General features: G+C 46.4%; 1 protein-coding gene across 1 annotated transcript; it reads left to right on the forward strand.

Moving 5' to 3' along the window:
* Positions 1–1,199: 1,199 nt before the first annotated feature.
* PNPLA2 (patatin like domain 2, triacylglycerol lipase) lies at positions 1,200–27,789 on the forward strand. The gene is made up of 10 exons (XM_080344861.1): positions 1,200–1,423; positions 1,731–2,014; positions 18,649–18,881; positions 19,053–19,118; positions 23,094–23,303; positions 24,225–24,285; positions 25,208–25,375; positions 25,760–25,892; positions 26,549–26,671; positions 27,518–27,789. Exons 2-10 carry the CDS (start codon positions 1,828–1,830, stop codon positions 27,780–27,782), a joined length of 1,446 nt encoding a protein of 481 aa, XP_080200987.1. The 5' UTR covers positions 1,200–1,423; positions 1,731–1,827; the 3' UTR covers positions 27,783–27,789.
* Positions 27,790–27,858: the final 69 nt, after the last annotated feature.

The following is a 27,858-nucleotide window of genomic DNA, read 5'->3' on the forward strand; positions in this document are numbered from 1 at the left end:
AAGAGAGGTACAAGGGGAAGAGAAAGAAGGGTGGGTATAAGGCATAGAGAACTTGAGATAAGTAGGGTTAATTCTTTAGGTGCTCCAGGATATAGTTAATATGTATCAAGGGTGCTTCCTGGTTGTTAGGTGAGGTGGTGGGCTCCAGCATAGGGCCTGGAAGAAAGATAAACCTGGACTCCTGCCAATCTGATGGAAGGAAAGTGCAAACATTTAATAAAAAAAACCAGTCTGTAGCAGTTAGAGTCTGAGGCTTATCTTGACCTCAAATGTTGGATTTATATAAGGGTTACCTGCTGAGTTTGGTTGCTTTGGTCAGCTGACTGAGGCAGTAGACAGGTGTTCTTACAACCTGGATGGCCCCTCTACGGGGAGGGTACCAGCTTCTCTTCTATCCTCTGTAAGGACATTTGTAGTGGAAGGAACAGGAAAGGGGCTGCTTGGATGACCTCTGCTAATACAACTGGTGAAATTCCTGTGGGGAGGAAGGCTTAGCTTTGCATAGTCTGAGAGCTGTTAAGGACAGGTGTAACAGTGTCCCAAATGAGAAACATCTGACCAGTCATAAGAAAACTAATGCAAATAGATAAATGCCAAGATGAATTAAGCATTTTTTTTTAACTTTGGTAGAAAGTGCTTTTGCCTCATGTTGATTCTACTAAAAAACTACTGATGCTATTTGTTTTGTACTTCCCAAACCTCCCTTCTGCTGATTTTGCTTCCTTGCTTTGAACAGCTGCATCTCTCACTCTGGTGATCCTTTTAATGTCACTGTAAACTTTCAGACTTATCTAATTGTTTGAATGACTATAGTCTGTATTGTTTATGACAAGGGTATCTTTCCAGATTCTGAAATCTATTTTGATCTAATAGCACTGCTGCTCTGTGGCAACCTGATATGCCATGGGCTTGCCTGCACTAAAAGGTTGTGCAGAAGCACTACTGAAAATTGCAGTTGCCCTGACCAAACGTAAGCATTTTGGTGAGCTCAGAGGCATCTAGAGAAAACTCCTAAGAGAAGGTTAGCAAAGGTAAGCACCTGTGTGTGTTTTGGTGAGTTTAGAGGCAGAGAAGGCTGTTCAGAGAGAGGGGTTGTCTTTCCTCTGTTCTTGTGCTGTGGCTGTGCTGAGCCTTGCCTCCCTCTGGCTCCTCAGCTTTTTATGAAACGGCAAAGCTTTTCTCCTCATGTTTCTTGCCTATCTCCTGAAAAAACAAAAACAAAAAACAAACAAACAAACAGAAGGACTGTACTTGCAGGAAACACCAAGAACTTGGAAGAGAGGCCTCTAAGAAACAGCATGTTTTGCGGGGCAATGACAGGCTGCTGCCCCGGTCCACGGCAAGGTTTGGGGTACTGCGAGGAGCAGCGATCCCTCCTCCTTGAGGGAACTGGCTTAGCCTCAGACACCGAAGCGAACCACTGGTACGGCTGCCACGGCTCAACAGGCGGCGAATAACCGCAATGCCCACGGGGGCCGGGCTCACGGGGCAGAGACAGAGGGTTCACCGGGGGAAGGGTTGGAAGGAGGGGCCGGGTGCTTCCCGCCCAAGGCTGGCATCGCCGCCCGCTGGCTCGGCTGCTCCGCAGGCCGAGGGCGGGCCTGGGGGCCGGGCCGCTTCATATAAGCTCGGCGGCCGCGGCCGGTAACCCAGCGGCGAAGCCTGGCATTTTGGCGTCTGGTTTTGGCAGCAGCGTCCCCCAGCTCTCGTCTTTCGTCCTACTCGCCCAGGCGCGGTGTGATGTGAGAGGAGCCCCGCGGTTTCCCTTCCTCGTCGCAGCTGCTTCTTCCCCACGCGTCCCCCCGTCTCCAGCGGGGCACGGAGGCCATGTTCCCCCCGGACTCCACCTGGAATATCTCCTTCGCCGGCTGCGGCTTCCTGGGGGTCTACCACGTCGGAGTAGCCAGCTGCCTGCAGGAACATGCCCCCTTCCTCGTCGCCAACGCCAGGAAGGTCTACGGCGCGTCGGCTGGGGCGCTAACCGCCACCGCCCTGGTCAGCGGCGCCTGCCTGGGTAAGCACGGGGCGGGCGCGGAGCCCTGGGCAGCACCGGCGGGCGGCCTGAGCTGCCGGCGCTGTCACAGCGAGGGCAGCTGGCCGCCGGAACCGAGCGCTCCTTCGAGTCTTCCCTTCCCTGTTGTAATTTTTTAAATTACAACAGCATGGGGGGATGGAAATATCGTGCCGCCCTCCTCCCCGTTCTTCTGAAGCGCGTGTGGTGCTTTGTTTTTAAGGCCTTTACCTCGGTATTCGCACGCACCTTCCCCGGCCCAGTTTCTCATGGGTGGCTGCATGCCTCGCGCTGAAGCCCAGGGCGGTGTTGGAGGTACCCCAGCCCTGTGAGGTGGTGAAACTCGTGTCCAAAATGGGCACCTGATTCCCGTGTGATGGTGGGTGGGTGTCGCTGCACCCCACAGAGCAGGTGTCTGCAGAGGGAGCAGGGGTCCTGGTTTTGACTCCTGCCATACTAACGTGGACTTGTGAGGACTCAGTCCTTGGGTCTGGCTTGCTTGAATGTAGGTCTGGTGTGTGAGGAGTGGAGCCAGCCTGCGACAGCTTAGTGGCTGCAAATGCGAGGCAAAGCAGCTGGAGATAGAGAGATCAGTGTGTTGCATGTCCAAATTAGAGTTGAAAAGCATCTCTGAGTAACTAGGAAAACTCTCTTTATTCTCTCTTAGCATCTTTACTTCTGGATGAGGGTTTATTCCTGGGGGTGTAGCACTCTGGGGAATTTTCTTGATATCTGCAAGAGTTAGATCTCCAGTTTAGTTGGATATCTGTTTTCAAGTTACAGAAGAAACCTTAAGTTATCTCTGAAGCAGGCACACAACATAGTCTGTTCCTGCTTAGGTCATGTCTGGGGAGCAGCTGAAGAGAATGGTGTGTGAGGTGCCTCCTGTTTTTTTGCTGTCTGGAAGTTCAGCTGTTTTGGATATGGGAGGAAGTCAACAAACATGTGCTAGAGTCTGTATTTGGACGTTTTTACTTTGAGAACAACAGATGCAGAAAACTATCTTAAACTTGGAAGGGGAATGTGGTGTGAGAGAATCAGGTATATCTATTTAGTCTCCGAGAATTACAAACCTCTCCCAGAGCCAAGTGAAACCAGAGCTGTTTACTGCTTGAACTCTTCTCACCTTGATCGCAGGTGTCTTTCCACGGCACTCCCTGTTCTTTGAGGACAGGCAGAGTTTAGACATTTAGCCTTCATGCAGCAAAAGTTAGCTTCTTCTGTGTAGGTAGATTTGAAGTTTTCCCCTCCTTAAGCATTTTGTTTACTGAAATGCCTAATGAAGTGTAACTGTTGCTTCTGGAGCTCCATGGGAAGCCCTTACCAGCTGTACAAGCCCCAGTCTGGGATCTCAAAGGTAGTCATGCCAGGGTGCCAGCTTTTATCATGGGCAAGGCAAAAAGCCTCCTCTAATCCCTTCTGCAGAGATCCATTTGGTTTTAGCTATCAGGGATGTTGATACTTTACTTCTTGTTGCTTCTGTTGAGCAGGTGGTTGCACAATTAGTTCCCTGCCTGGGTGGTCGCTGTTCTACTTGGAATTGTGGTGTGAACATGAGACAGGCTGGTGGTAGTGTACAAATCCTTTGCCTTGCCCAGGTGCCATTATAGTGCTGAGCAAGTTGGTTATCATGTCTGCCTTCTTGCTATTTATGTGTCTAGAGCATCCATGGTGTGCTTAGGATTGCCATCAGGGAGTTACACAGCCTGGTAGAGAGCTTTCTGTGAATCTGGATTAGGTTTTTCCATTTACTATGGCGTACCTGGGGAGGCATGATAAAGAGGCCTGAGTTAGGGGCCACCTTCTAGGCAGCATTCAACCCCTCCTGAAAGAGGGCAAGCCATGCTGTTTAAAGCCAGCCAAGGCTTTTATCTTGTGTGTTCAAATTCTGTCTTAAGTTTCACTTCTCTGGGATAGTTTTCTTTTGACTTGGCCTGTGTGGCTGGCATATATCTTGGTTAGAGAGCAGGTCTAAGGCAACAGAGCTGACTTCTGAAAGTAAAAGCAAACAGGGTGCTTGGCTGGAGTGGGGCATGGTAATTCTGCACTTTGTCCTTGTTGTAAAACCTCCAGACAATGCATATTCCAGGCTGAGGTTCAAGGGTTAGGATGAAATCATGGGGAAGAAGAGAATGGGGCAGAAGGTACAGCTGCAGCCTGTACTAGGAGAGCAGTTCATCCTCGTACAGCCTGTTGTAGAATCCTGCATATCTGTGTTTGTTGTGCAGCTTGTTTCTGTCTGAGAGTAGGTGTAATAGTCCGTGGGCTTTGAATCTTATGGGAACTGTTGCCCTGCACTGTCTGTTGCCATGTCTATCAAACTGGAATGCTAAATACTGTCCCTTGATGGATGACAGGCAGAGGGAAATTTTTCAGAAGACTTGCTTATTTGGCTGTGTGTAGATTAAGGTTAGTGTCTTTACACATGTGTACTTGATTCTGAACTCAATGACATTCTACTGTGCAAAGATAAATTCTTCCTGGGGAGGAATGAAAAAATCTCTTACTTTGGGGTTTTGGTTTTATTCCAATCCTTTGAGACCCTGATGGGAGAGAACATAAATTTTTCTGGACTTCGGAGGGTAAGATCCCACTTAATGGCTTCTTTTCCAGCTTTTTCCTTCTGTACTTTGCACCTGTTCAGTTTGCCTTTGAGATGATTCTGCATTCTCACTGAATTAAGACCACATTGTCATCATTTGTGTATGGCAGTAAGGCTTTGCTATGGGCTAACACTGACCAAATGACCTGCAGCCTTGAGAGTTCACTTTGAACTTGAGAATATCAAATAAAACAATATTGGGCACCTGTATTAGCTAGAGAGAGGACCTTATTTCTAAATAAGAGGCCAGGAGGTATTTATCGTCTGAAATGACCTCGCCTAGTTCTTGTTAAGCACTTTACCAGTAAGTTGTAGGGATCTTGGATTTATTCTTCAGGGCTACAATGATGCTATTGTCCTACATCTGAAGCACTCTCTTCAGCTTGGACATTCTTCTGTTCACTGGCATGAAAAAGCATTGCTATTTTTCCACTAGAATAGTCTGTGTGGCTATCAAAGGTGCATCAGGCAAAGTCTCACATGTTTACAAGTTATTTGATTGTGCATACTGCAGTGTTGTAGCATGAATCACTTCTTGTCCTGATGGTTTTCTGGGAAGTGGCTTTCTGTCATATCTATGTCTTATCTTGAGGTTATTGGAGTTTAGCACACCAGGAAATGCACCTTCATATGCCAAGCAACGAGAAGTTGCAGTCTTCTGCTTATGTATACCTTAAATCCTGCAGATTTTCACAAACTCTAGGCCTGGAGCTCTGAGGATGATTTCCTGTCTGAATAAATCCTTAAGTTACTGGGCCTGGGTGAGTTAAACTGGCTTATGTGATATGATGAGACTGTCCTTTTTTTTCAGTCACAAGTAATATTAAAATGCAGCTGATGTCAGATTCTTAAATCTTTAATACAGGGTAGGTGATATGTTTTTGTTAAGAGTCTTGAATCACCTCACTCCAGGGAACTATATGGGGTTTGGTGTGCCTGTTTTGCAGCACAACAGCCTGGATGAATGATGGGATGTGAATCTGTAATCACTGAAAAGCTGTTTTTGAGCTGATGCTAAGGTCCCAGATTGTAGTTGTGACTCAGATAACCAACAGCATCTCTATTGTCTGTGTAGCATGTGAGTATTGTCCTATACAGCTCTCATCTGAGAGTGGGTTGGAACTGCTGAATTGCTTCTTTTTCAGGGGGAAAAGGTAGGTTCTGCTGTGAGAGGCAAAGCTGGATATCAAACCCCTGTCTCTGGGAGTTAGCTGTTATCCTAAGGCATGGTGATGTCAGCAGAAACTAGTAAAGCAAGCTGAGGGGATGCTTACAGTACTAAGAATGCAGAAAGGAGGGAGTTTGGTGGGGTTTGTTTGTTTGTGGGGGTTTTTTTGTGTGTTTTTTGTCGTTCTTGGTTGGGTTTTTTTTGTTGTTGTTGTTTTGTTTTAAACTAGTATCTTAGTCAGGACACTGTCTCAGGCTCGACTTGAGATGAAGTAACAGTTATTTGATATTCAGGTTTGCTTGACAGCTGTCACCGTATGACTACTGGGAAATATGCTGCTGACCTGCAGAGATTTTTCCATTGGGTAGCAGAAGGAGAAACAATCTAACAAACCTTCTTTTTACTTTTTGAAACTGAGATGATGAATAATAGCAGCATCTTGAATGTTGTGCTTCCAAAATTTGATTATATGCATGCAAAGGCTTAAGAACTGGTCACAGAGGTTATTTTTCTCTGTGTGTGTGGAGTGTAACACCAAATCCTAGATTGAGAGAGGGAAATAAATCAGCTTAGTCTCTATGGAGTCCTCAGAGCAATGCCAGTTTGTGCTGGCCAGAGCATGAATTCGTGAATCTTATCCTAGGGGAAGTATATGTGATGCTGTTTTGTGTGACTGTGTGGAGACATCTATAGGTCTCCCCAGGTACACAAAGAAAAGCTTTGTAGCATCTGTGGCCTCTTAAAACACAGGTCCTTCCCTGCACAAGAGACTGTCATTTGCATCTCCTGCAAAGGCTGTAGCTGTGAGAAAAGTTGTTGAGCTCAGCAGCCCCAGCCCAGTCAATGGAAGGAGAGGCAGCCTTATGTATGTACTTGGATGTAATTAATTTGGAACTTCCTGGTACTACCTGGAAGCAGTAAAGCTACTGCTGCTTTCTCTGGTGGAAAATGGAGGTTGGTGGGAGGATGTCATGTGCTGACATAGTGAGAAATGTTCACTGGCTTGTTGGAGAAGCTGCTGTGCCTGGATCAGTGTAGTCAATAGTCACAGTGCTGCAGGCTTGGGTGTCCAGATGAGTAAGCTAGCAGCCAAGTAGCCTACAGTAGCTTTTGTGGGGAAGGAAGGCACTTGTTCCTGCTGTCTGTCTGGCTTTAATGAGGAAGTTCCTGTGGGGAAAGGTGCTCTTGCAGGCATCTCATTGGTTGAGTGCAAGGGAAGCCAAGCAGCCACTCTTAGCAAAAAACATAGCCATAGTAATGCGTGTGTTTATTCTTTTGTCAGCCCATGTGGACAGTAGGTGTGCAGAGCAGCTTGGTGCCCAGCCTTGCTCCATCAGCTGCCGTAGCAGCTATGCAGAGTCGGTGGCAACAGCACAAGTGGTCTTTGTGCGGTCATTCTTCAGACCCATGATTTCAGCTTCTCTCTTGAACTTGTAGCATGTCCAGGCTGTTCCACTTCTTTCTGTCTCTCATCTCCCAAAACTCTTAAAGGCACCTGCAAGTCTTCCCTATAAAATATGAGAAGCTGTCATATGTTCTTCAGGGGCCTGTGTACAGTTATTTATTATGTTTGGAAGTTGTTTAGTCCTGATAAATCAAAAACCTCTCTCAGATTCCTTGAGCTGTCTTTCAGTTCCAAACTCCTGCTGTTAGTAGTGGTTACAACAGCTTTGCCTGTGCATCCCGTAGCTTATGGTGTTTGTTTCCTGCCTGTTGGATATACTGTACTCTGCTGCCAGCCCCCTCCTTGCTTTTGGCCTCCACACATTTCCCTCTGTGCCCTCCATGAAGCCTCCTAATTCTAGGGCCTTTTGCAAAAGCTCAGAAAGAAGTCCCCTAGTCCAAGGAGCAATGTGTGTGGGTGACTCCTGTCCATTGTGCTCTCCACAAGGCAGACACTGCTGCTGTTTGGATTCCAAACTGGCCACCACTTTCTCATTGAATTTTCTGCACTTCTGTGCTTCCATTGCCCAGCTCGAATACCCAGTCTGTTTCTTTCTGGGACTTGAGGTGAAAATCGGGATGTGCCTTCAAGAATCTGGCAATCAATGGATCCCAGGTATGTATATTTGCCTTGGGCCGTCTCTTCCTTGTCAAACAGGCAGAAGGCATCAGAGAGAGTATGAGCTGGTGAAAAGGAGGGGCAGAAGAAGTGACTCCATCCATGTAGAAGGCTGTGTCCTTGGGAGAAGGCAGCATGTGTCCTGGAGGTGTCAGGGTCTGGGGCAGTAGAAAGTGCCTTCCGAGGAGCACTTAGAAGGGAGGAAACTGGTGAGCCTGAGAGTGCAGTAAAGATGCTGGAGATTGTTGTAGCTCTGCCTATTTTAGCTACAAAGGCTGGAGGAAGGGAGAGGAGAGTTTGACACTTGTGATACAATTGCTGCTTGTGGCAGGCCTGATATTGTCCCTAGGGTTGTGCTGATCTGTGGTACAGTATGGCTGGAGGATCTGTCCTCAGTGTTCCTAGATAAGGGGACTCTCTGCAGCTGAAAGGCTCAGAACAAGCCAAGCTCCATGCCATCCCAAGTAGTGATGAGTCCAGGTGGGTGGTGTGCACTTTGTTCTCATTGCTTGGGGTAGGAAAAACCCCAGGTTCCAATGTAAGTTGGGTAATGACCTATTAGAGAGCAGTGTAGGGGAAAGGGACCTAGGGGTCCTGGTGGACAGCAGGATGACCATGAGCCAGCACTGTGCCCTTGTGGCCAGGAAGGCCAATGGCATCCTCGGGTGTATTACAAGGGGGGTGGTTAGTAGGTTGAGAGAGGTTCTCCTTCCCCTCTACTCTGCCCTGGTGAGACCACACCTGGAATATTGTGTCCAGTTCTGGGCCCCTCAGTTCAAGGACAGGGAACTGCTGGAGAAAGTCCAGTGCAGGGCAACAAAGATGATCAAGGGAGAGGAGCATCTCCCTTATGAGAAAAGGCTTGAGGGAGCTGGGTCTCTTTAGCTTGGAGAAGAGGAGCCTGAGTGGTGACCTCATTGATGTTTATAAGTATATAAAGGGTGAGTGTCATGAGGATGGAGCCAGGCTCTTCTTGGTGACAACCAACAGTAGGACAAGGGGTAATAGGTTCTAATTGGAACACAAGAATTTCCACTTAAATTTGAGAAGAAACTTCTTCTCAGTAAGGGTATCAGAACACTGGAAGAGGCAGCCCAGGGAGGTTGTAGAGTCCTCTATGTAGGAGACGTTCAAAACCCACCTGGACGCCTTCCTGTGTAACCTCATCTAGGTGCTCCTGCTCTGGCGGGGGGATTGGACTAGATGATCTTTCGAGGTCCCTTCCAATCCCTAACATTCTGTGATTCTGTGATACGTCACGTGTGCAAGCTGGTAGTTTTAGTAGAACCCAGGGCTTTCTGCTGCCCTGCAGCACTTGCCCAGACCTGAAACTATGGTGCTTTCTGGTATAGATAAATCTCCGTTGATAGGCCAAATCTATATTGGTGGCTTCTGTCTGACAAGTCCTCTGGAATGAGCAAGCTTCGTGAAGTGGCTTCAGCAGCTGTTTCCCAGGCTTTTGGCTATGCTGTACCTGTAGGATTTCTTGTGAGAGCCGACCTTCCTCTTCATACAGTGTAGTTTGTTTGGATGGATACTGGTTTTTGTAAGCCTTTTGGGTTAGGATTTAAAGGAATGAGTACCATTTTAGTGTTGGAGGCTCTGGCGGTGTCTTTGAGCTGCCACTCTTGTGGCTTATCTAATTTGGCATCCTGAAGTAGAGGAGGTGGCATATGAGGGTGTAAATCAATCCAGGAGCCTTTAATGTACGCTAATTACAAGAGCTGCTCTTGCTGGCTTTATTGAACGCTGATTAAGGGCTGGACGTGGCAAGAATGTTGTTCCAGTGTATCATGGAGGCAGGCTGTGGATTCAGACTGCCACAGTTATGTCGTGCATGGAGAAAGTTAGAGGCCTGTTTTGGAGTGGGCTCTCAGCACAGGGGGAGTTCCATTGATTTATCTAGACCAGTGTTCTTACATAGTAGGATTGGCAAAATCTTCTTTATGTGGACAAACTAACCATTTAACTACTAGCTGTACTTCTGCACACAGAGAGCTCATTCTGTGTGTGTGATCTTCAGGTGGACATTGCTACGTCTGTCTTGCTGCTCTACTTGCTTATGTACTGCTCAGCCTTGCAGGAAGGGTTGGGCAGAGGCTCTTCCCTCACAGGGGTTTGTGCAGCCCTCTGTGAGCAGCTCCTGTCCTGCTCACATGTGTGCTTCCAGAACTGGAATCATCCTGATGCCTGGGAGTTGTGGTTGGGAAACTGCTGCTGACGTCTGTGGAAGAAAGGTAATGTCAATCTCCAGATATTCTTGTATCATGGCTCCCAAGGAATGCATCATGCCTTGTGGTCTGACTGAAGATGCTTCCCAAATAAGCTGCTTCATCAAAGTTAGATTCCTTCTAGAACAAAATGCCTGTGCCTTTTCTGAGGACTGCTTTGGAATGAAGCTTTTCATTCTCCCTTCCTTGCTGGTAGCAGGCTATGCTCATGTCATGGCTAGTGAGGGAAAGTTCAGGGGTGTAAGGTGACACTTAACATGGCTACGTAAGATGGAAGGACACAGCAAGCAGTATGCTCACAGGTGCATGGTGAGGTGCTTGGCACAGACTGGAGCAGTTGGCTAACTGTGCAAGCAGGAGGGAGCTGGGCATGATGCAGCCTGAGGGCCTGTGGAGGACTGCAGAGCTATTCCTTTTATTCTCTGTCAGGGCAAGACAGTGCTCTAGCAGCCATGCAAGTGTACAGTGAGAAAGGACAGGGGAGAAGGGAGACAGACACCTATTTTCTGCATGGCAGAGCCAGTCATGTCTCTGGTAGCAACTCTGGTGAACACAAAACAATTGCTGCCTGCAAGCGTGCAGGAGGGCATTTTGCAGGTGTTAGACCAGCAGTCACCAAAAGCTGAAGTGATGCTGGCATGGCAACTATTTCTTCAAGCTCTGGAAGCAGTAATGATGACTGCTCACTCCACTTTGTCTTCAGCAGTCTGTGGTGCAGGTGCCTGGTGAAGGTATCTACTGTCCTGTAGTACTGATCTCTTTTCTTCCAAAATATCTTGCCTCTAGTGATACCCTCACTGTGAAGGGGAAACAGTGTGCCATTTCTCTAGACGTGTGGTGCCATCCTGCAGACTTACCCTGAGAAATTAGTGTTAACACATGTAACATTGTGTGTGTGGGTGAGACTTGATGCTTCTGCACCAGTTCCTGTTCACAGTAACAGGCACTGGAGGCTTTATGTTAGTGGTTTTCAATCAGACGAATAAAGCAAGAATTAGATGTGGTTCCATTTCTGACTCTATGCAGGGCAGAGGAAAAAGGAAATTTTGCTTTATTACAGATGTTTCTCCCCTTATTAGCTTTTTCTTGCTGAATACTTGCTTTTACAAAGTGACTTAAAACCCAGCATTGCTCTGAATCAGAGTGAGCAGCAGGGGTCTGAGCTGCACTATTTTTACTCTGTGAATCCCAGTTTATTGTCACCTCTTGCAGTTTGTGTTGCATTGTAACATTGGCAGGGATTGGTGGATGGATGTTGACAGGACATAGCTTTCAGTATAACTGGGGTCCTGAGTGACTTTTCATGTGCTGTTATGCCATTTAATTTCCCTCTAATACAATGAACAGAGATGCAGCATTAAGCCTCATATTAGGGAATTACAGTGGAGAAAGATTAAGCTGTTGTGGTTGTGACAGGGACTGATCCTGGCTGCCTGCCTGAACTGAGCTGCCTCTTTGCCTTCCTATTGTTTCACAGTAGCAGCTGCACTGTTTTGTGTTGCAAGAGTAAATGCCCCAGTCCTGGCTACAGAAGCAAAGTGGGCCTCAGCTTGCAGAACATCAGTTGCCTAGTGAAGCTTTGGTGTGCCAACACTACATTAAGTCCAGTGCAAAGGTTTAGCTTAGAGACATAATCAGGCTTGGCAGCTTCTGTGCCTGTTGTCCCAAAGCCATTTTGCTTCTGTACAAAGCAGAGCAACCTACCTTAAGGTGAGATGGGGTATGAATTGTGCATCTTGCACTTTGGCTTGCATGAGGTTCCTACCCCGTAGGTACCTGTGGGTGGACAGGCAGGCAACAGTCACTGTGGGTTGCCTGGTGAACTACTCTGTGCAAGAGGGGAAAAAACTGGGGCAGCTTAAATGTAGATCTTCTCCTTATGCTCCCCACATCCAGGACATGGCAATAGTTCTGGTTCATCTATTAACTAGTATCCAGAGACACAAAATAACCATCTCTTTTGGCTTAAAGGGGAAAAATGGCTCCTTTTTGTTTGGCTTTATTTGAATAGATGAAGTTACCAACAGCTTTTTACTTTTTTCCCCAAATTTTACTTGAAATGGAGAAGTAAACATCTCTGGGACAAAAATGCTAAGCAGGAGGCTTCTGGCCCTGAAGAAGTTGCAGGTGATCTGGCTTACTTATCCCTCCTGCCACAGGCTGCGTCTTGGCACTGTTTGTGTCTAGAGTTTGCAATGCTGAGCACTGAGAATCTGAGCCAGAAAGTGTTGTGGGATGAGTCCTTCCTTCAGCATCTGCCTCTGGCTGTGAGACCTGGAACTACTTGAAAAGCTGTCTCTTCCTCTTGATGTTTCCACCTGCCCCACCTGCAAGGTTGGAATAGGTGTTGCTTACCATAGGGATCCCTAGGAGTTACTCCCATATATCAATGCCCTCTTGAGTGAAGGGGAAGAAAGACCATTATTTACAGCCAGTGGCCAGGCTTTCTAAGAAATCTCCTGTGCAAAATAATTTGCTTGTTGAGTTCGGGTTAAATCCCTGCACAGCACCCCTGATGGGAAGGGTTGCCTGCTACAGGAACAGCTGGTCAAGCAGTAGTGCTGTCTGCGGACGTAGTGGGTGTGTCTTGTGGAGGGGAGTTGTTTGCTACTTATATATCACCAAAAAAACCAGAAAAGCTTCCTTCCTGTATCTCTTATCTGGAGCCCAGTCAGCTGAGCTGTTTCCTATCTGATGGCAAAATAGCAGAATTGAGAGAAGACCGTAAACTAAATATACATCAGAACAACCAAAGTTAGGAAAGTTAGGCAAATCCCAGAAGAACAGCTTGTTCTGTTTCTCAATGTTACTTGCTTACAGGAAGATGTGTACAGATGTGGAAAGAACTGGTGCCTTTAGAGGCTCCATTGTTAGCTGCCATCCCCCAGCCTCAAATATTTAAAAATGAGTGGTTTTTATTTGTGTTAAATAATAGGGGTTATACAACTTTTAGCAAGTGAGCGATAGATGTACCCTGCAGCTTGAGATAGCTCTTCAGTTTCGGTGTGCGTGTGGAAAAGAAATCTATCACCTTGAAATGGCTTATAAGGGCAGATCATAAGACATTGCTCTCGCTTTGTTTCCTGCTGGAATGGATTTGTCTTTGGGCACCCCTTTGACATCCATCCAGCCTTGCTGATAGTCAGTCAGAGAACATCTTGGGTCAGGTTCCCATTCGGCACAAGTTGACCCTTGTTTAGCTTAGCTCAGCTGAAGGTCTGTCTGGTTCTTGCTCCCCTGGGACATTGAGTGGAAACCAGGTTGCTTCAGCATTGAGTGGGGGAAGGGGAACAGAAGTCCAGCTGAGCAGTGGGATCTTTCGCAAACTGAGGTCACTGCCCACAAGAGCTGGGGTTGTCCTTGGGTCATGGACACGTTGTTATGCATTGCTCCTTGGGGTGAACGAATGAGCACTTTCTGGCAGTCTGAGTTACCTGTGAGGAAACATCCAAAAAGTTCTCTGTTAATTATTTTCTAGATGTCAGCTTGCAAACTTTTGTTTTGGTGCCTCCTGTTTATAGCTTTATGTTTTTGTGCTGGTAACAGGATTGTATAATCTCCTGGGAGAGACCAGGCAGGTAAAGTATGTGCGTTGCTTTCCCTTGGTATTCAGACAAGAGGCAGGTGCAGGAGCTGCGTGTGCTGAGCTGGAGCAGCCTGGGGATTTGTGCTCAGCAAGAATGTGGGACAACTCTCTGGAAATCCACACTCATCATTATAGACTGGCTTTTAGCTCTTCTATGGATGAGGTACATACAGCTGAAATAGCAAGGGACAGGCAACCAAGCTAAATTAACCTTGAGGGAGATCATGCTAGTCAATTCCTTCTGACTCATGCTATTCCTAAATTCAGAGCTGGACTAAGACCTACTAATGGGAAACATGAGAACTCCAGTAGTGCTCAGCAACCATCTGAGTTGAAAATGGTGTGAAGATTGTAGCTGGGGACTCTTGCAGGGAGCATCTGTGCTGAGTATCACACAAACATCACTCAAACAGATAGCTAAGCAGAGCTTAAGCAGCTCCAGAATGAGATCCCTGGTTACAGTACACAGGAGCTGGCTCCTGTCCTGAAAACCTTGCAGTCAAAATAGCTCGGTGCATTGGGCTTTCAGGGTGCTGGAGGAATGTCAAAAGCACCTGAACTTCCTTCTGCTAGCTGGCTTCCTTTCAAAGCTTTTTGTGTTGGTGTGTCTGGCCAGTCTGGAGCTGTATCTGGGTAATGGGACTGAGGAGAGAGGAGCAGTGCCTTCTGTGTTGCTGATGTGTAGGAAGGAGTCCATTTGAATTCTTGTTGGTGTGGAGTGAGAAGCAGGTTTAGCAAGGATCTGCACAGTTCTCTGCCTGCCCCAGTAGTCCAGGCAAGATGACATCTGCAGTCAGGGGTGTGACCTCTGACTGTGCCTCCTACCAGCAGGGAGAGGAGATGCTGTCCCTACACCCATCCACTGTCTGTGCCATCCTCTGTTCTCCATCTCTGTTGGAGAGCCTTTCCTTTAAGCTTGTGTCCTGTTTACTGCTGCGCTAGCCAGGGAGCAGGAATGTCCCTGGCACAGAGGGTGATCTTTGTGCCAAGCTCTTCCAGAGGGAGGTGCAGTGTCACGAATGAGCCACAGTCACAAGAGCTGCTGGGTGGAATGTCCAGAATGCCCTTCTCCCTCTTCAGCCTGCTCTGCTATTTTTGTTTGTGTGTTAGGCTTCTTTTTTTTTTTTTTTTTTTGTCAGTTGAAATACTTTATGGGTCAGCCATGCCTTTGTTTGACAGATGGATATCGATGTGGTCGAACAATAACAGGTGAGCATCATGGTACTCTTGGTGCAAAAGCCCTGCAGATATGGGTCCAAAGAGGCCCTTCTTTCCCACTAGTCACCCCTCCTGCTCTGGGGTGTTTAAGCTTTGCAGTGGTCCTCATCCTTGTGTGTTGCACAGACTTGAAGTAGCCTTTCTGTTTCATTTCAGAACTCTTGGCTGCAGTTAAGGGTCTTCCCAGCAGTCTGGCAGACGTGGGTTTTAGTGACTGATCTTCAGCTCTTCTCCTTTTCCAGAGTCAGAGTAGCACCAGGCTGCTGTGGCTGGCGGTATTTGAATACAGTTATAAATAGCACATGCTGCTTGATTTCTTTTCAGGTTAGAGAAAGGTAGTTTAAGGCATGTGAGGCAGTAGACATAGATACTGGGTTATTTTGGAGTTGAGCATGACTGATGGGGGTGACAATAAGCTATGCCAATAAGCTAATGTGAAGCTAGCTTGACATAGCTTAAAAATGAAGTGCAAACTAGCAACTGCCTTCAGGTCTTTTCCCACGGGCAACAGTAATTTGCCCCTTGTAGCTGCTGCAGAAGGATCACAGATGAACCAGCAGAGGTGAAGCAGCTGGCCTCCCTTGTCTGGCAAGGAACATGTTGGGGTGTTTCAGGACACAACTATCTGATGCTCCTTTGTATTATCACAACTGAAATTCAGATAAGGATGATGGCCATGTGGTACTCGGGTTCAACACCCACTGGGGCAGTGGTGGGGGCAGGGAAGAAGGGGAATATTGCTTTTCTAATGAAAATGGAATATTCCACATATTAATATAATTTTAGAAGAAAAGGCTTAGTAAATCTGTATAGGGGGAAGTGTTGAATTAACTGGTTGCTGGGAGAAGAATGAAGTGTTTTCCCAGAAAGCAATACCAACTGTTAGAGATTGTCTCTGCTCCTCAGTACATATCTCAGTAAGTGAAGAGGAACTTAATTTAGCTTTTTCACATGACCCTGTGTTCCGAATCACCAGATCCATCAAAAAACATGGGAAACTTTTCTGAGGACTGGAATTGGCACGGGACTAGCCCTAGTAATAATTAACAGCTTGTAGGTGACCTCTGTAGGACTCATCTCTCTTGAACACCTCTCATTCAGCTGCTCCTTCTGGCATGCTGTGAGCAGAATTTGAGCTGGTTTTCCTAGAATAGCACTTCTGGTAGTTACAGCATTAAAACACTTTCACCTCTTCTCTCTCCTCCCAAATGTATTTCCAAGAGGGCTTATCAGCTGTCATAGATCTAGCTGCATAAACGTGACTCCTTTGGCTGAACTCTTCGCTAGCCTTGTTTCCAGGAAAGTGGTGGTTCTTCAGATCACCCTGTGCTGTCTCTTCCCACAGAGCCATTCTGCACTTAGCTTTGGTGCAAGTGAGCCAGCAAGTCCAAAAAAACCACAGCTGCCCTTAAATTGAAATACATCAGAAGCTCCTGTATGTTGACCAGTATTCACATGTGTATTAAAAAAAACCCACACCCAAACCCCACAAGCAAAAACCCACCACAAACAACAACAAACACCCAGAAAGTATTCAAAGACCAGAATGGCTATTTAGCAATAACTATTTTTTTTGTCCTCTATTATTCTCTGTGCCTCCCACCCCACTTGGCTGTGAAACAGTGATAGAGCAGGCAGCTGCAACCTAAGTCTCTCCTCAAATGCTGAAACAGTCTGTTTCCTGGCGTATTTGGGACCTAGTTGTTTTGTTTTTCTTAAGCAACTTCTAGCTCACATTTTAGTTCAAACAGTCATAAGCTCAATTTAATTGCAGTTATTTTCAGTATTGCTGTCAAATCTTTCTGCACATTGAGATGCCAAATGTGAAAGTGTCATTCTCTAAACACCATCTCTAGGGTGACACCTCCCCAGAATGACCTGTGCCCACAGGGTGTCTCCCCTTGGCTCAATACCTGCCTTCCCACTGGCTTTTTCAGCTAAGTCAGGAACTCCCTGCAGTGTACTCGGTGGAGTTTCCTGGGCTTATGCGATGAAGGTGCTGGGCTGGGATTCATTCAGGATTTGGTTCTTTTGCAGTTTCTTTGTGTGTTTCCTCCCTTGCCCTTGTAAAGGCATCTTAGGAAGCATTACGAGTGCTAATGTCATGATGCTGATAAAATGTAATTTCTGGGAGGCCGACTTCATTTTGGGAAGGATGTTGAACCATGTGGCTACTATCTGGAACAGGCTGGGCTCAATGGCTTACTGCTAATTGAGTAAATAAGATCAGAATTAGGCTGCTAAACCTTGCTCTAGGACAGAGCAAAAGACTGGGATTATAGTGCTAAAAATTGCTCCAGAGAGGGGAACTTGGATTTTCTGCTAAGTTGCTACCTCACAGTGCCTAAAATCCTGACCCCAAAGTCATGGTTTATCTTCAAGGGTCCAGTTATGTGTGTGCTTGAGCTACTGGTGTTGATGGGTTTCCTAAGCAAAGAACCACGTTCACAGGCTGTGTTCATAGAAAACATGTTGCTGGTACACGTGTATTGCAAAAGAGTGGGATGTGTCAACATAGCATTGAGGATGTTGTTGCTCTTATCTCCATTGTATTTATTAACCTGGGTCTAACTTGGGTTCTGCTACCTCCTTTCTGCAATTGCAAGACCAGCTGCAAAAGCAAAATAGAGGGATTTCAAGTTGGCTTTAACTGGTAGTCTTTCATCTTTCTCCAGGAACTGAACTTCAGTTTGACTGGAGAGAAGTCTTTAGTTGTGAAAACACATCTCTTTTCTCCTGGTTTCTTTAATTCTTCCCCTCACATTCTTCTTGCATGTATATTCCTGATGCCCATGAGAATGCTGTGATTGGCTGCTACTTAGAGCAACTATTGTCATGTATCTCACCATGGCTAGATGTGTGTGGAAGCAGCAGTCAGTGTGTGCAAAGGGCAGGCTTTGGCTTGGGTTGATGTTTTTGTTTTGTTTTCTCCCTTCCCTCCTTTCCCACTGGAGAGCTCTGATGCTCTTGCCAGAACCAGCTCCTAGTGACTGCGAGATAATGGGCTTAACAGATGCCTTCCCTTTTGTGCAGATGGGATGTCTCCTCTCCTCCAAGCCCAGCTGGGTCAGTGTGTGAAAGGGTCAAGCAGGCGTGCCTTTGAATCCCGATTGCCATCAGTTTAGCACTGTGGAATCAGACACAGAAGGGATGGGATGCCAAAGACTCTGCAGGTGGCACTAAGTCACTGATTCCCTAATGGAGTATGGTGTCTGACTTGCTCACCTGAGATGTGGCTGACATTCACAGCAGAGCTGGGATCACTTAGCTGGAAAGCACCGACATTCCTGTTTACTGGCACTTTGCTTACAGGCAGATGATGTTTTTTCATGTCAGAAAAAAGAAGATGCTTACTAGAAAAGTTTTAGTGGAAGATGTTTTGAAGTGAATTTAGCCATAAGCTCAAAGCTGTTAAAGCATCTTTCATCTGTTCTTTGTTAGCCTGTATTTTTACCAACCCCGCGTTGACCAGTGAAACAGGATCTAAGAAAAAGTGAGGCCTTAACCAGTTGCATGTGGTCTTTTACTTTATAAAACATTTGTGAGATGAGGGTAGCTCTTTGCATTGTGGTAGTATGAAGGCCAAGATAGCAAACTTCCATGACTTGTATAACACTGCTCACAATAGCTTCTTGTCTTGAGTTATATATCAGCCAGTGGGGAGAAACCTCTGAGTAAAGCTGTGAATGAGGTTTTTCTGTGCCTTATTTTGTAAAGAAGGCTGGTTTTACTAGGGTTTCAATGGTGCATTTTTCTTTCTCTCATTGCAGGTGAGGCTGGTGCCAGCATTATTCGAGTGTCAAAAGAAGCCCGGAAGAGGTTCTTGGGCCCACTCCATCCGTCTTTCAACTTGGTGAAGACCATTCGGATGTGCCTGTCCAAAACTGTGCCAGAGAATGGGCATGAGGTTGCAGCAGGACGTTTGGGTATTTCCCTGACGCGAGTCTCTGATGGAGAAAATGTGATACTGTCGGACTTCAATTCCAAGGAGGAGCTGATCCAGGTGAATGGAAAATTACTGCAGAGAGCTAGGCAAGATCTTCATGCAGTTTTGTTTTGCCTTGGTCTCCAAGTTCTACTGGAGTAGAACTGTCAGCACACACCAGTGTGGTGTTCTGAGAATTTCAGTAGGCTACGATCTGCTTCTTATATTCTGGATCTCTTTTTCCCTCAGGCCTGTATCTGCAGCACCTTTATTCCTGTCTACTGTGGGCTGATACCTCCAACCTTGCGTGGAGTGGTAAGTAAGACTCTAAGATGCTCCTTCATTAAATCACATACTAATGAATAAGATGGCAGAAATGCTGGTACTCAATTTTGGCAGTCTTATTGTCTGTCTGCTGGCAGCAATTAGCCTGAAGAGGCACAAGAAATTCTCAAATAATGGCTTCCAACAGTGGGTGTATCTTCTTTCCACTACTGTCTGCAGTTGGCTATAAATGTCCCAAAGACTAGAGGATTTAACATGATAGTAACAATCTGGGCAAGTGCTGGCTGATTTAGCAGAGGATTCTCCTGCCTTCTTGGTACGATGCTCTCTGTCACTGAGGCTCTAACTCTCTTGGATTCAGGATAGAAATAATGAGTGTAGCCCCTCTCCCACATGCATGACACTTTCTGCTGCCTGCTAGAGCTTTTTTTAACATCCTGTCCAAAGCTGTCTGAGCAGTTTCTCCCTTCTGTGTTTGCATGAAAACATTTGAAGGCTGTGGGGAGCTGGGCTGTCTCTGAATATTGCAGTCATGCTTAAGGGCCTCAGCTGAGCTTGGACTTCCTTTGTGCTACATAGATTAATGTGTATGTTAAAAGCCAGTTTGTTTGCAAGTAAATAAAATCATAAAAATATTTTTGTAGGAAGAGACCCTCGAGATTGTGTCCAACCATAACCTAACTCTGGCACTAAATCATGTCCCTGAAAACCTCATGTATATGTCTTCTAAACACCTCCAGGGATGGTGACTCAACCGTTTCCGTGGGCAGCCTGTTCCAGTGCTTGACAACCCTTTCCATGAAGAATTTTTTCCTAATATCCAATCTGAACCTTGCCTAGTGCAACTTGAGGGCGTTTCCTCTTGTTTCTTGCTACCTGGGAGAAGAGACCAACACCCTCCATGCTACAGCCTCCTTTCAGATGCTTGTAGACAGCGATAAGGTCTCCCTTTCTCCAGGCTGAACAGCCCCAGTTCCTTCAGCTGCTCCTCATAGGACTTGTTCTTCAGATCCTTCACTAGCCTTGTTTCCGTTCTTTGAACTTGCTCCAGCACATCGGTGTCTTTCTTGTTGTGAGGGTCCCAAAACTAAACAAGGTGGGGCCTCACTAGCACCAAGCACAGGGGGATGATCACTTCCCTAGTCCTGCTGGCCACACTATTCTTGATAGAAGCCAGGGTGCTGTTGGGCTTTTTGGCCACCTGGGCACACTGCTGGCTCATTTTCAGCTGGTCGTTGACCACCATCCCCAGATCCTTTTCTGCCAGGCAGCTTTGCAGCCACTTTTCCCTGAGTTTGTAGTGCTGCCTGGGGTTGTTGTGACCCAAGTGCAGGACCTGATACTTGGCCTTATCCCAACTGGATTTGGCTCCATTCACCACAACTCTTTGGGCCCCGCCATCCAGCCAGTTCTTTACCCAGTGAAGAGTACACCCATCCAGGCCATGAGCTGCCAGCTTCTCCAGGAGGATGCTGTGGGAAATGGTGTCAATGGCTTTACTGAAGTCACAACATCCACAGCCTTTCCTTCATCCGCTAAGTGGGTCACCTTGTTATAGAAGGTGATCAGATTGGTTGAGAAGGACCTCAAGTACCAGGAAACGGAAGGGTCAATAACTGACCTGTCAACACACACTTAGATGTGAGCTGTAGCATGTGGGTGAGATGAACCCCTAACAAGTATCAAAAAGCTAATTGTGAGCTCATGTGAGTAAGTGGCCCTGTGCATGGGAGGACATGATAAGGGAATAGAACTGGGCACCCTAGGAAATACTCCAGCCCATGAACCATTCCCAGAAGCTGCAGCTGCTTGTGTCTGCAGGCAGCTGGGGCCTTCATCCTCTGGCTCTGTGCTGTTGGAGGCTTTGCAGGAGATTGGAAAGTGAAAAGGCTTGGGTTGCTGGAGGTTCAGGCAAATACAAAGAAGTGATGACTGATCTTTAGTAAGGAATAGTAATTGGTGTTGCTTGGGAAATGGTGGACCAGAGAGCGGGGTCTGCACATGTATTCCAAGATTTTAATGCAGTGAGAAGGCTTTGCCTGACAGCCTTATTGCAGTTAAGCCTTCTTTCTAATGACATCCCTGCACTCATACTGCCACCCTTAGGTAAACGTATGTTTCCACATCCTTACTGCAAAACTAGTAGTGTCTTAGTTAAGTGGCCAACAATCTTATCTCCATCTACTTTGTACCAAGTGGGTGATACCTGCCTGCCTCTGTCCTCTTCCCACTCTGTCTGCCTGTCATGATCTCGTCCTTGCAGAGGGAGTCAGTCAGCCATCCCCAACTCTAGCTACTCCCAGCATGGCTTTCAGTAGAACAGCTTTGGGGAGATGACCACAGTCACAGTTTGCTATATGGTTGCTTTTTGCTTGGGGAAAATTGATGCCCAATTTGAAAGGGAGCAGGGGTTCAACTGATTTTTTTGTACCTCATTGTCTAGAAAGCATCCCGTAAGCAAGCGGAGTGTTCCTCTTTCCAACAGGGTCTACTTTGCCTTGAGATTAATCTATCTCATCCTTCCACTTTCTTCAGTGCCCAAACCCAGGTGGCGTAGGAGTCTCTTAACTATGTCTGTCTTGATATTGTGTTTAGTGAACGAGGCCTGACATGAGGATAAAATGCCTAGTGCTGCTGTATTCTACACTGTAATTACAAGCCATTTCCCTTAAACCTGTAGGCTATATTCAGAGGTATCCTGAAAGTTTAGTTTGTCCCCAAGAAACCTGCTGTGCAGTCCACCCTCACCCTGTTGCCTCGATGGGAGCTGTGTTCTTACAGCTGAGTTTGATTGCTTTCAGCCCAAGAGCCTATGAATTGTTCCCCAGGCTCAGAGAAGCTCCTTGAAGAGGTCTCTGCCTGTCTGCCATCTTTCAAGAGAGAACAAAGTGCAAAGCACCCTCCAGGCAAAGCAGCTGGTGTTTTCCTAGGTATTGTATATCAAAAGATTGATGTTGATGGTCAGTCTGCCTGTTATACAAGGCAAAGCATGTTGCAGAATGGAGCAGCTCCTCTTCTGATCAGCATTTCCATTGTCTGCCTGGGTTTAAGCTCCACTAAGTCTCTCCATTGGAGAGCTGGAAGATGTTACAGCTGTTGCTTATGAGGCCATGTAGTTCCTGTGTGAAGATTTGCATTTGAACCTATCCAAAAGAAGGGGTTTCGGGCAGCAAATGGCAGCATCAACCCTGATACAGAATCAGCAAGAGTCTTCTGTAACTGAGGTTCACAAGAGCCTGCGTTATTGCTCTTAAAGGTCTCAAACTTCCTGCTCTTTTGGCTTAACCTTTTTATCTTCTGCATGTTGCTTGTTCTGCCAAAGGCCTGTGATAGAGATTGTCTCGCTCAGCTCCTTGTGCAATTTTGGTATTTCAATGAATGCTTTGAATTGAGTGCATTCTGCTAGGGTTGCCTTTTTCTGCAAGGGTGACGCAAATGTGATTATGGTACATAGATACAGAACATTCTCTGATAAGAGGGTACCTGTTAGAAGCAAAACCCAAGTCCCTTGTACTCTCTTATCACACCACACCAAGCAGATTCCAAATGTGTATGCATGTGTTGGGATTGCTGCTAGTAATAAATCAGCTGATTTGCTCTTGGTTAACAAATCTTGTGCCAGTGAGAACTTGTGTCTGAGCTTATTAATTTTAAAAACAAGTGAAAAATTACACATTGTCACAGTGTGGTTGTTGGTGTGTCATATTATTTAAATGGACCACAGTCAAACCCCATAGGAGATATAAGTCAGCAGTCAGGCAAGTGAATATGCCTTTCTCCTTGAACGCTTGTGACCAACACAACTTGGCCATAGGAAGAAAGGCACATAGCGAAAAGAGATTATAGACAAGATGGCTGCACTATCACTGGGTTTGACTTCTCCAGTGCTGCTGGATGTACTCCATACTCTTCCTAAGTTGTTGGCACAAATATGAACAGTGACACAGTAAAAAAAGCTGCTTAATCAGTTAAGAATACAGAGTGCTTAATTTTTCTTGATTTTAGAGGTATGTTGATGGAGGGATTTCTGACAACTTGCCACGATATGAGCTGAAGAACACGATCACGGTGTCTCCATTCTCAGGAGAGAGTGATATTTGTCCACGGGACGGTTCAACAAACATCCATGAGCTAAGAGTCACCAATACAAGCATCCAGTTCAACCTTCGCAACCTCTACCGCCTCTCAAAGGCCTTGTTTCCTCCAGAGCCACACGTGAGTTTTCTGGCAGCACCAGAACTTGGGGACAAGTAGATAGGCACTGGCTATACTGTGCACTTTAGCAGAAGATTATTTCAGGAACTGCTAGTTTTGTATCTCCTGTTTGTCTGTTTTTAAACTTTGACATTATCAACCCAGTGACTTGGCAAATCTTGGCCATCTGCACAAGGTTGTATACGTGGCTTGGTTTTCTTTTGCTCCTGGGAGATCTAGAGTTTAGGTGGTAGCAGTTGCTTGGAAAGTATTCCTGTGTTGCTCTCTCTAGAGTAGTGTTTGCCAAGAAGTCAGGCTCACTGGTAAACAAGGATTATCAGCCATCAGAACCAATGTGCTCTTGAGTGTTTTAAGGTCAGCATGGAGGTGTCAGCCTGAAGACATTGACTGTCTCCTAGAAAGTGATAGTAGAGCAGGTGGTACTGCAAACAGCTTTGCATAATTCTGAGCAAATGCAGCCTCAGATAGCCCTGGCATTTGGGCATAATAAGCATGCATTCATGCACCGAATTACTTGGACAAACTTTTTTCTGCCCCCTCTCTTGTCTTAGCTGGCTTTATCTGCAAACACAGTGGCTCTTCCTGGCATCTGCTAGGATGTATTCTGGGCTGCTTGCCAGAGTAACTTGCTGAAGGTTGCCCACAGCAGCATCAGCTCTAGATGGGGAAATGAAGTGGCTGCAACTCTAAGCCTGTAGGGTAGGATTCCAGGTGTTCCTTTTAATCCGAATTACCTTGTGATTCCCATATCCAATGTATTTATATTATATCTCCCATTTCTGCTCAAAGCCTGAGGAGACTTGGCCTTGAGGTAGCTCAGGAGTTGGAAGAATTCCTCTCAAGCCAGCAGTGAGCTGGTTGGTTGCTCTGCTCAGCCAGGCAATCTCCAAATGACTTGCCCTTGCCTTCCTCTGCCCACAGGTGCTGCGGGATATGTGCAAGCAGGGCTATCGGGATGCACTGCACTTCCTGAAGAAGAATGGTAAGGCACTGGGTGCTTGTACAGTGCACTGACTTGCCTCTCTGTGCCAGACTGGGTGGCTTGGCTTTGTGGATAGTCAATAATCCATATAAAAGCTGGGAAGACAAAACTGATCGCTGTGTCAGATATCAAAATATGGAATTTCCATTTAACAAGTCTAATTTAGCACTTCAGGAAGCAGAGGTGGAGTGGACACACTTCCAGTGAAATGCAGGAGGACTCTAAGCACTCTGATATCAGAGCGATAGTTTTGGCACAACTGGGTGTTGAAGCTACTTAGTACGTGCTCAGTGCTATACGAACACAGTTGTTAGGCATCGGTGCTGTTTGGACCCCTGCTCCTTTTTATGTGCAGCTAGGGTATGCCTAATGTGGCACAGCAGGGCAAAGTGCAGGCATGCCCTTAGCATCCCCTTCAGCAGTTTGACACTACTGTCTCACTCTCTTCTACCTGCAAGTGCTGGACTTTCTTGCCTCCCAACTGTTGTAGCAGGTTGAGTTTGTGTTTAATGCCACCTAGTGTCACTTTGCAGCAGATCGAGCACAATTGATTGCTCTGTGATGTATACCTTACCCAGAGAAGAGCAGTCATGTGGTTGTGTGTGTGTGGATTAAGCTGCAGAAGGGAAATCTTGCCTGCAAGACTGGTGACTGGCGGATTACAGCAATAAAACACTGCCAATCAGCACCCTGTGGTACTTAAAGAGGAAACATTAGAATTTCTGGTGGGGAAAGAGAGGATGATCTTCAAGCAGCAAGGTTTCTAACTTGTGGTAAACATTACAATAGATGTAAACTAAAGAGGCTGGGTATGCTATCTGTCTGAGGGGGGTTAAGGTGAAGTGAGGGATAACACTCTAAAGGTGAGGCAAGGGCAGCTAGCTAGTTTATATCATCCTTGTGGTATGACTTCTCTTTTCAGGTCTCCTTCATCCTCCAAGTCCTGCCCGTTCTCTCCTTGCCATAGAAGCCCCTGCAGGAGATAAGGAAGAGGAAGAAACAGAAGCTGAAGACCAACTAGATGACAATACTGCTCTTGCTGTTGTTGAAGAGCACATCTTTGAACATTTGCCTCCAAAACTGAACCAAGGTATGATCCAAGGGAAGAGAGCCCAGACAGTCTTCCTGTGCTGCCTGCTCCATTCAGAGGATTACTGGGATGTGGGTATTGCCGGTGGTTTGGCTTGGCCATACCCAGGGATTTAAATGGCACCCACTAATGGTTAGGAGCCTCTTAGATGTGGCTGGGCCTGTGGAGGCTGAATTGGGAGAGGGTGATTCATTTGACAGTGTTCTGCATGGTAAGGAGGGGAGGGGATCTTGTTGCTCAGTGCTTTTGGAGTCTGACAAAGCTAAAAGCTGCTGTTCTCAGGAATGGTCAGAGAGGTGCTACAGTCTGAGTAACTTCGGGGATATGGCAAGGAAAGGGATAGTCCCACTGGCGGGATTCAGCCATATTCTCTTCTGTCTTCAGCTCTTCTGGAGGCTTGTGCTGAAAGAAGAAGCTTCTTGACTGATATCACCAACATGCTGCCTATACGTGTGGCCACAGCAATGATGGTCCCCTATATGCTGCCTCTGGAGTCTGCAGTTTCCTTCACTGTCAGGTAGGCTTTCAGCTGGTTCCCCCAGTCATTTTCTTCCCAGTGCGGTGGAGCATGAATGGACAGAGTAGGAACCTCTAACTCTGCAGTGCCAGCCTTCCTGGGAAAAGAGTTCCTGCCACTTACCAGAAGTGTGGAAAAAAAAAGCCAAACCAAACCAAACTTTTCCTGTCTGCATGTGGCATTTAGCTACAGCCAAAACTTCCAGCTTGAAGGAAGATGGCTGTGTGCTGTAACTTGCCCTAGAAAATCGTGATAAATTTTGGAGCCCAGAGAGAGACTTCTGGGGGTAGAGTAGTCCTGACCATTTCCAGCTCTACGTTTAAAGGGCTGGAAAGACAGGTCAAATTTATAGCCTATGAAAAGTTTCTGGAAGGAGATAGTTTGTGATAGAAAGGCCTAGGGAAAAACATTTTCAAAATATGAAAATGGATGAAAAATATGGACAGTGAAGTCACAAAATATAAAGAAAAATTTCTTGGACTGTTCTCATCCTTCACAGCTTCTCCCCCTTAATTATGTGAATGGTTGTGTAAATGCCTTTTAATGCATTTGTCACTAAAAATAATGAGTAACCATTGATAGGATGCAAAACTGGCATTCTTTCCATCCAGTCCTTTGTGTGGCCCAACTAATGTTTGTCTCCTGTCTCTTCCCAGGTTGCTGGAATGGCTCCCAGATATCCCTGAGGATATTAGATGGATGAGGGAGCAGATGACTGAAATCTACAACTACCTTGTGAAGAAAGCCAAGAAGAAACTTGGTAGCCATCTTTCAGCCAGGTATGGCTGCTTTCTTCCACAACACTGTTCTGGAGGAGCCTTCCATTTCTTCTTTTACGTTTGATGTCTACAGACTTTGTTCCATTGGAGCAGAGCAATTAAGGCACAAATTGACCAGAAGGATTTACTGCTCAACCTAAAATGCAAATCTTGCCCATGGTCTCTTGTATTCTATATCTGTTGGATAACTCAGCACATGGTCTCCTTCCCTCTTCACATTACAGGGCAGACCCCTGTAGCTGTTCCTGTAGCAATAGGGCAGAAGATGTATATCTAATTAAAACAAAATGCCACCTTATTCCATGCTCCCTGTATAAGACAGAGATGCTTGTCTGTGTGGCATTTGCTGGCCCAGTGTCCCCTAAAAGTTCCTTCCAACAGGTATTTGTATTCAAATTACTGTTCTGCCTTGATCTAGGTCTGGTTTAGGGTGGGGAGAAACTAGGGTGGCCAGAAAACACCAGAGGCTTTCTAAATGAGATGGAGTGCTTTGGGTCTGTGTGTGTGCCTGTCCTTCTGAACTGGAATCCCTACAGTAGGCCAGGGCTTGAGGCTGAGGCAAGACTGTGTTGCTTGGATGAGAATAGGAAACCGTGTGTTACAGTAGTAGGCAGAGGGTCCCAGCTGTTGTTTGGATCCTGGTATAAGGGAGTGATTCTTTCCACAAGAGCTCATGTTCTGAGTAATCAAGAGATGTGAGGCGAAAAATGGGCACACACAGAAACTTCTGGCTAAGATCATGCAGTCAGTGGTTGAACAAAATAGCTCTGTGGTTCTGGAGCTCTGGTCTGGTGACCTGCTCGAGTCTTTCCATGTACTGATTCTTTGCATGTGTTTGCCTTTCAGGCTCTACTATCACCTCGAGCTTGGAGAGCCCAAGAGCCTGCCAATTTCTTCTGCATTAGCTTCTGGTGAAGCACTGCCTTTGTGGATAAGAAGCAACCGTTCCCTATCTGATGTTATGATGAAGTGGGAGGAGTACCAGCGCCAGCTCCTGCTGGGCTTACTCTGCATCAACGTGGACATGCAGGCCTCCCTCTTCCCTCGGGAAGGGTTTCAGATAAAGCTTCCACCTCTAGACTGTGCAAGAGAGTGCCTGCCACTCTTCTGAGCCTGCTGCGTGAGGGGATGAGGGTGGATGAGAAGGGGAGTGGATGTAGGGTGGGACCGGTCTCATCCCTCGCTGG

This window comes from Nesoenas mayeri (assembly GCF_963082525.1).
Source record: "Nesoenas mayeri genome assembly, chromosome: 5".
NCBI lineage: Eukaryota > Metazoa > Chordata > Aves > Columbiformes > Columbidae > Nesoenas > Nesoenas mayeri.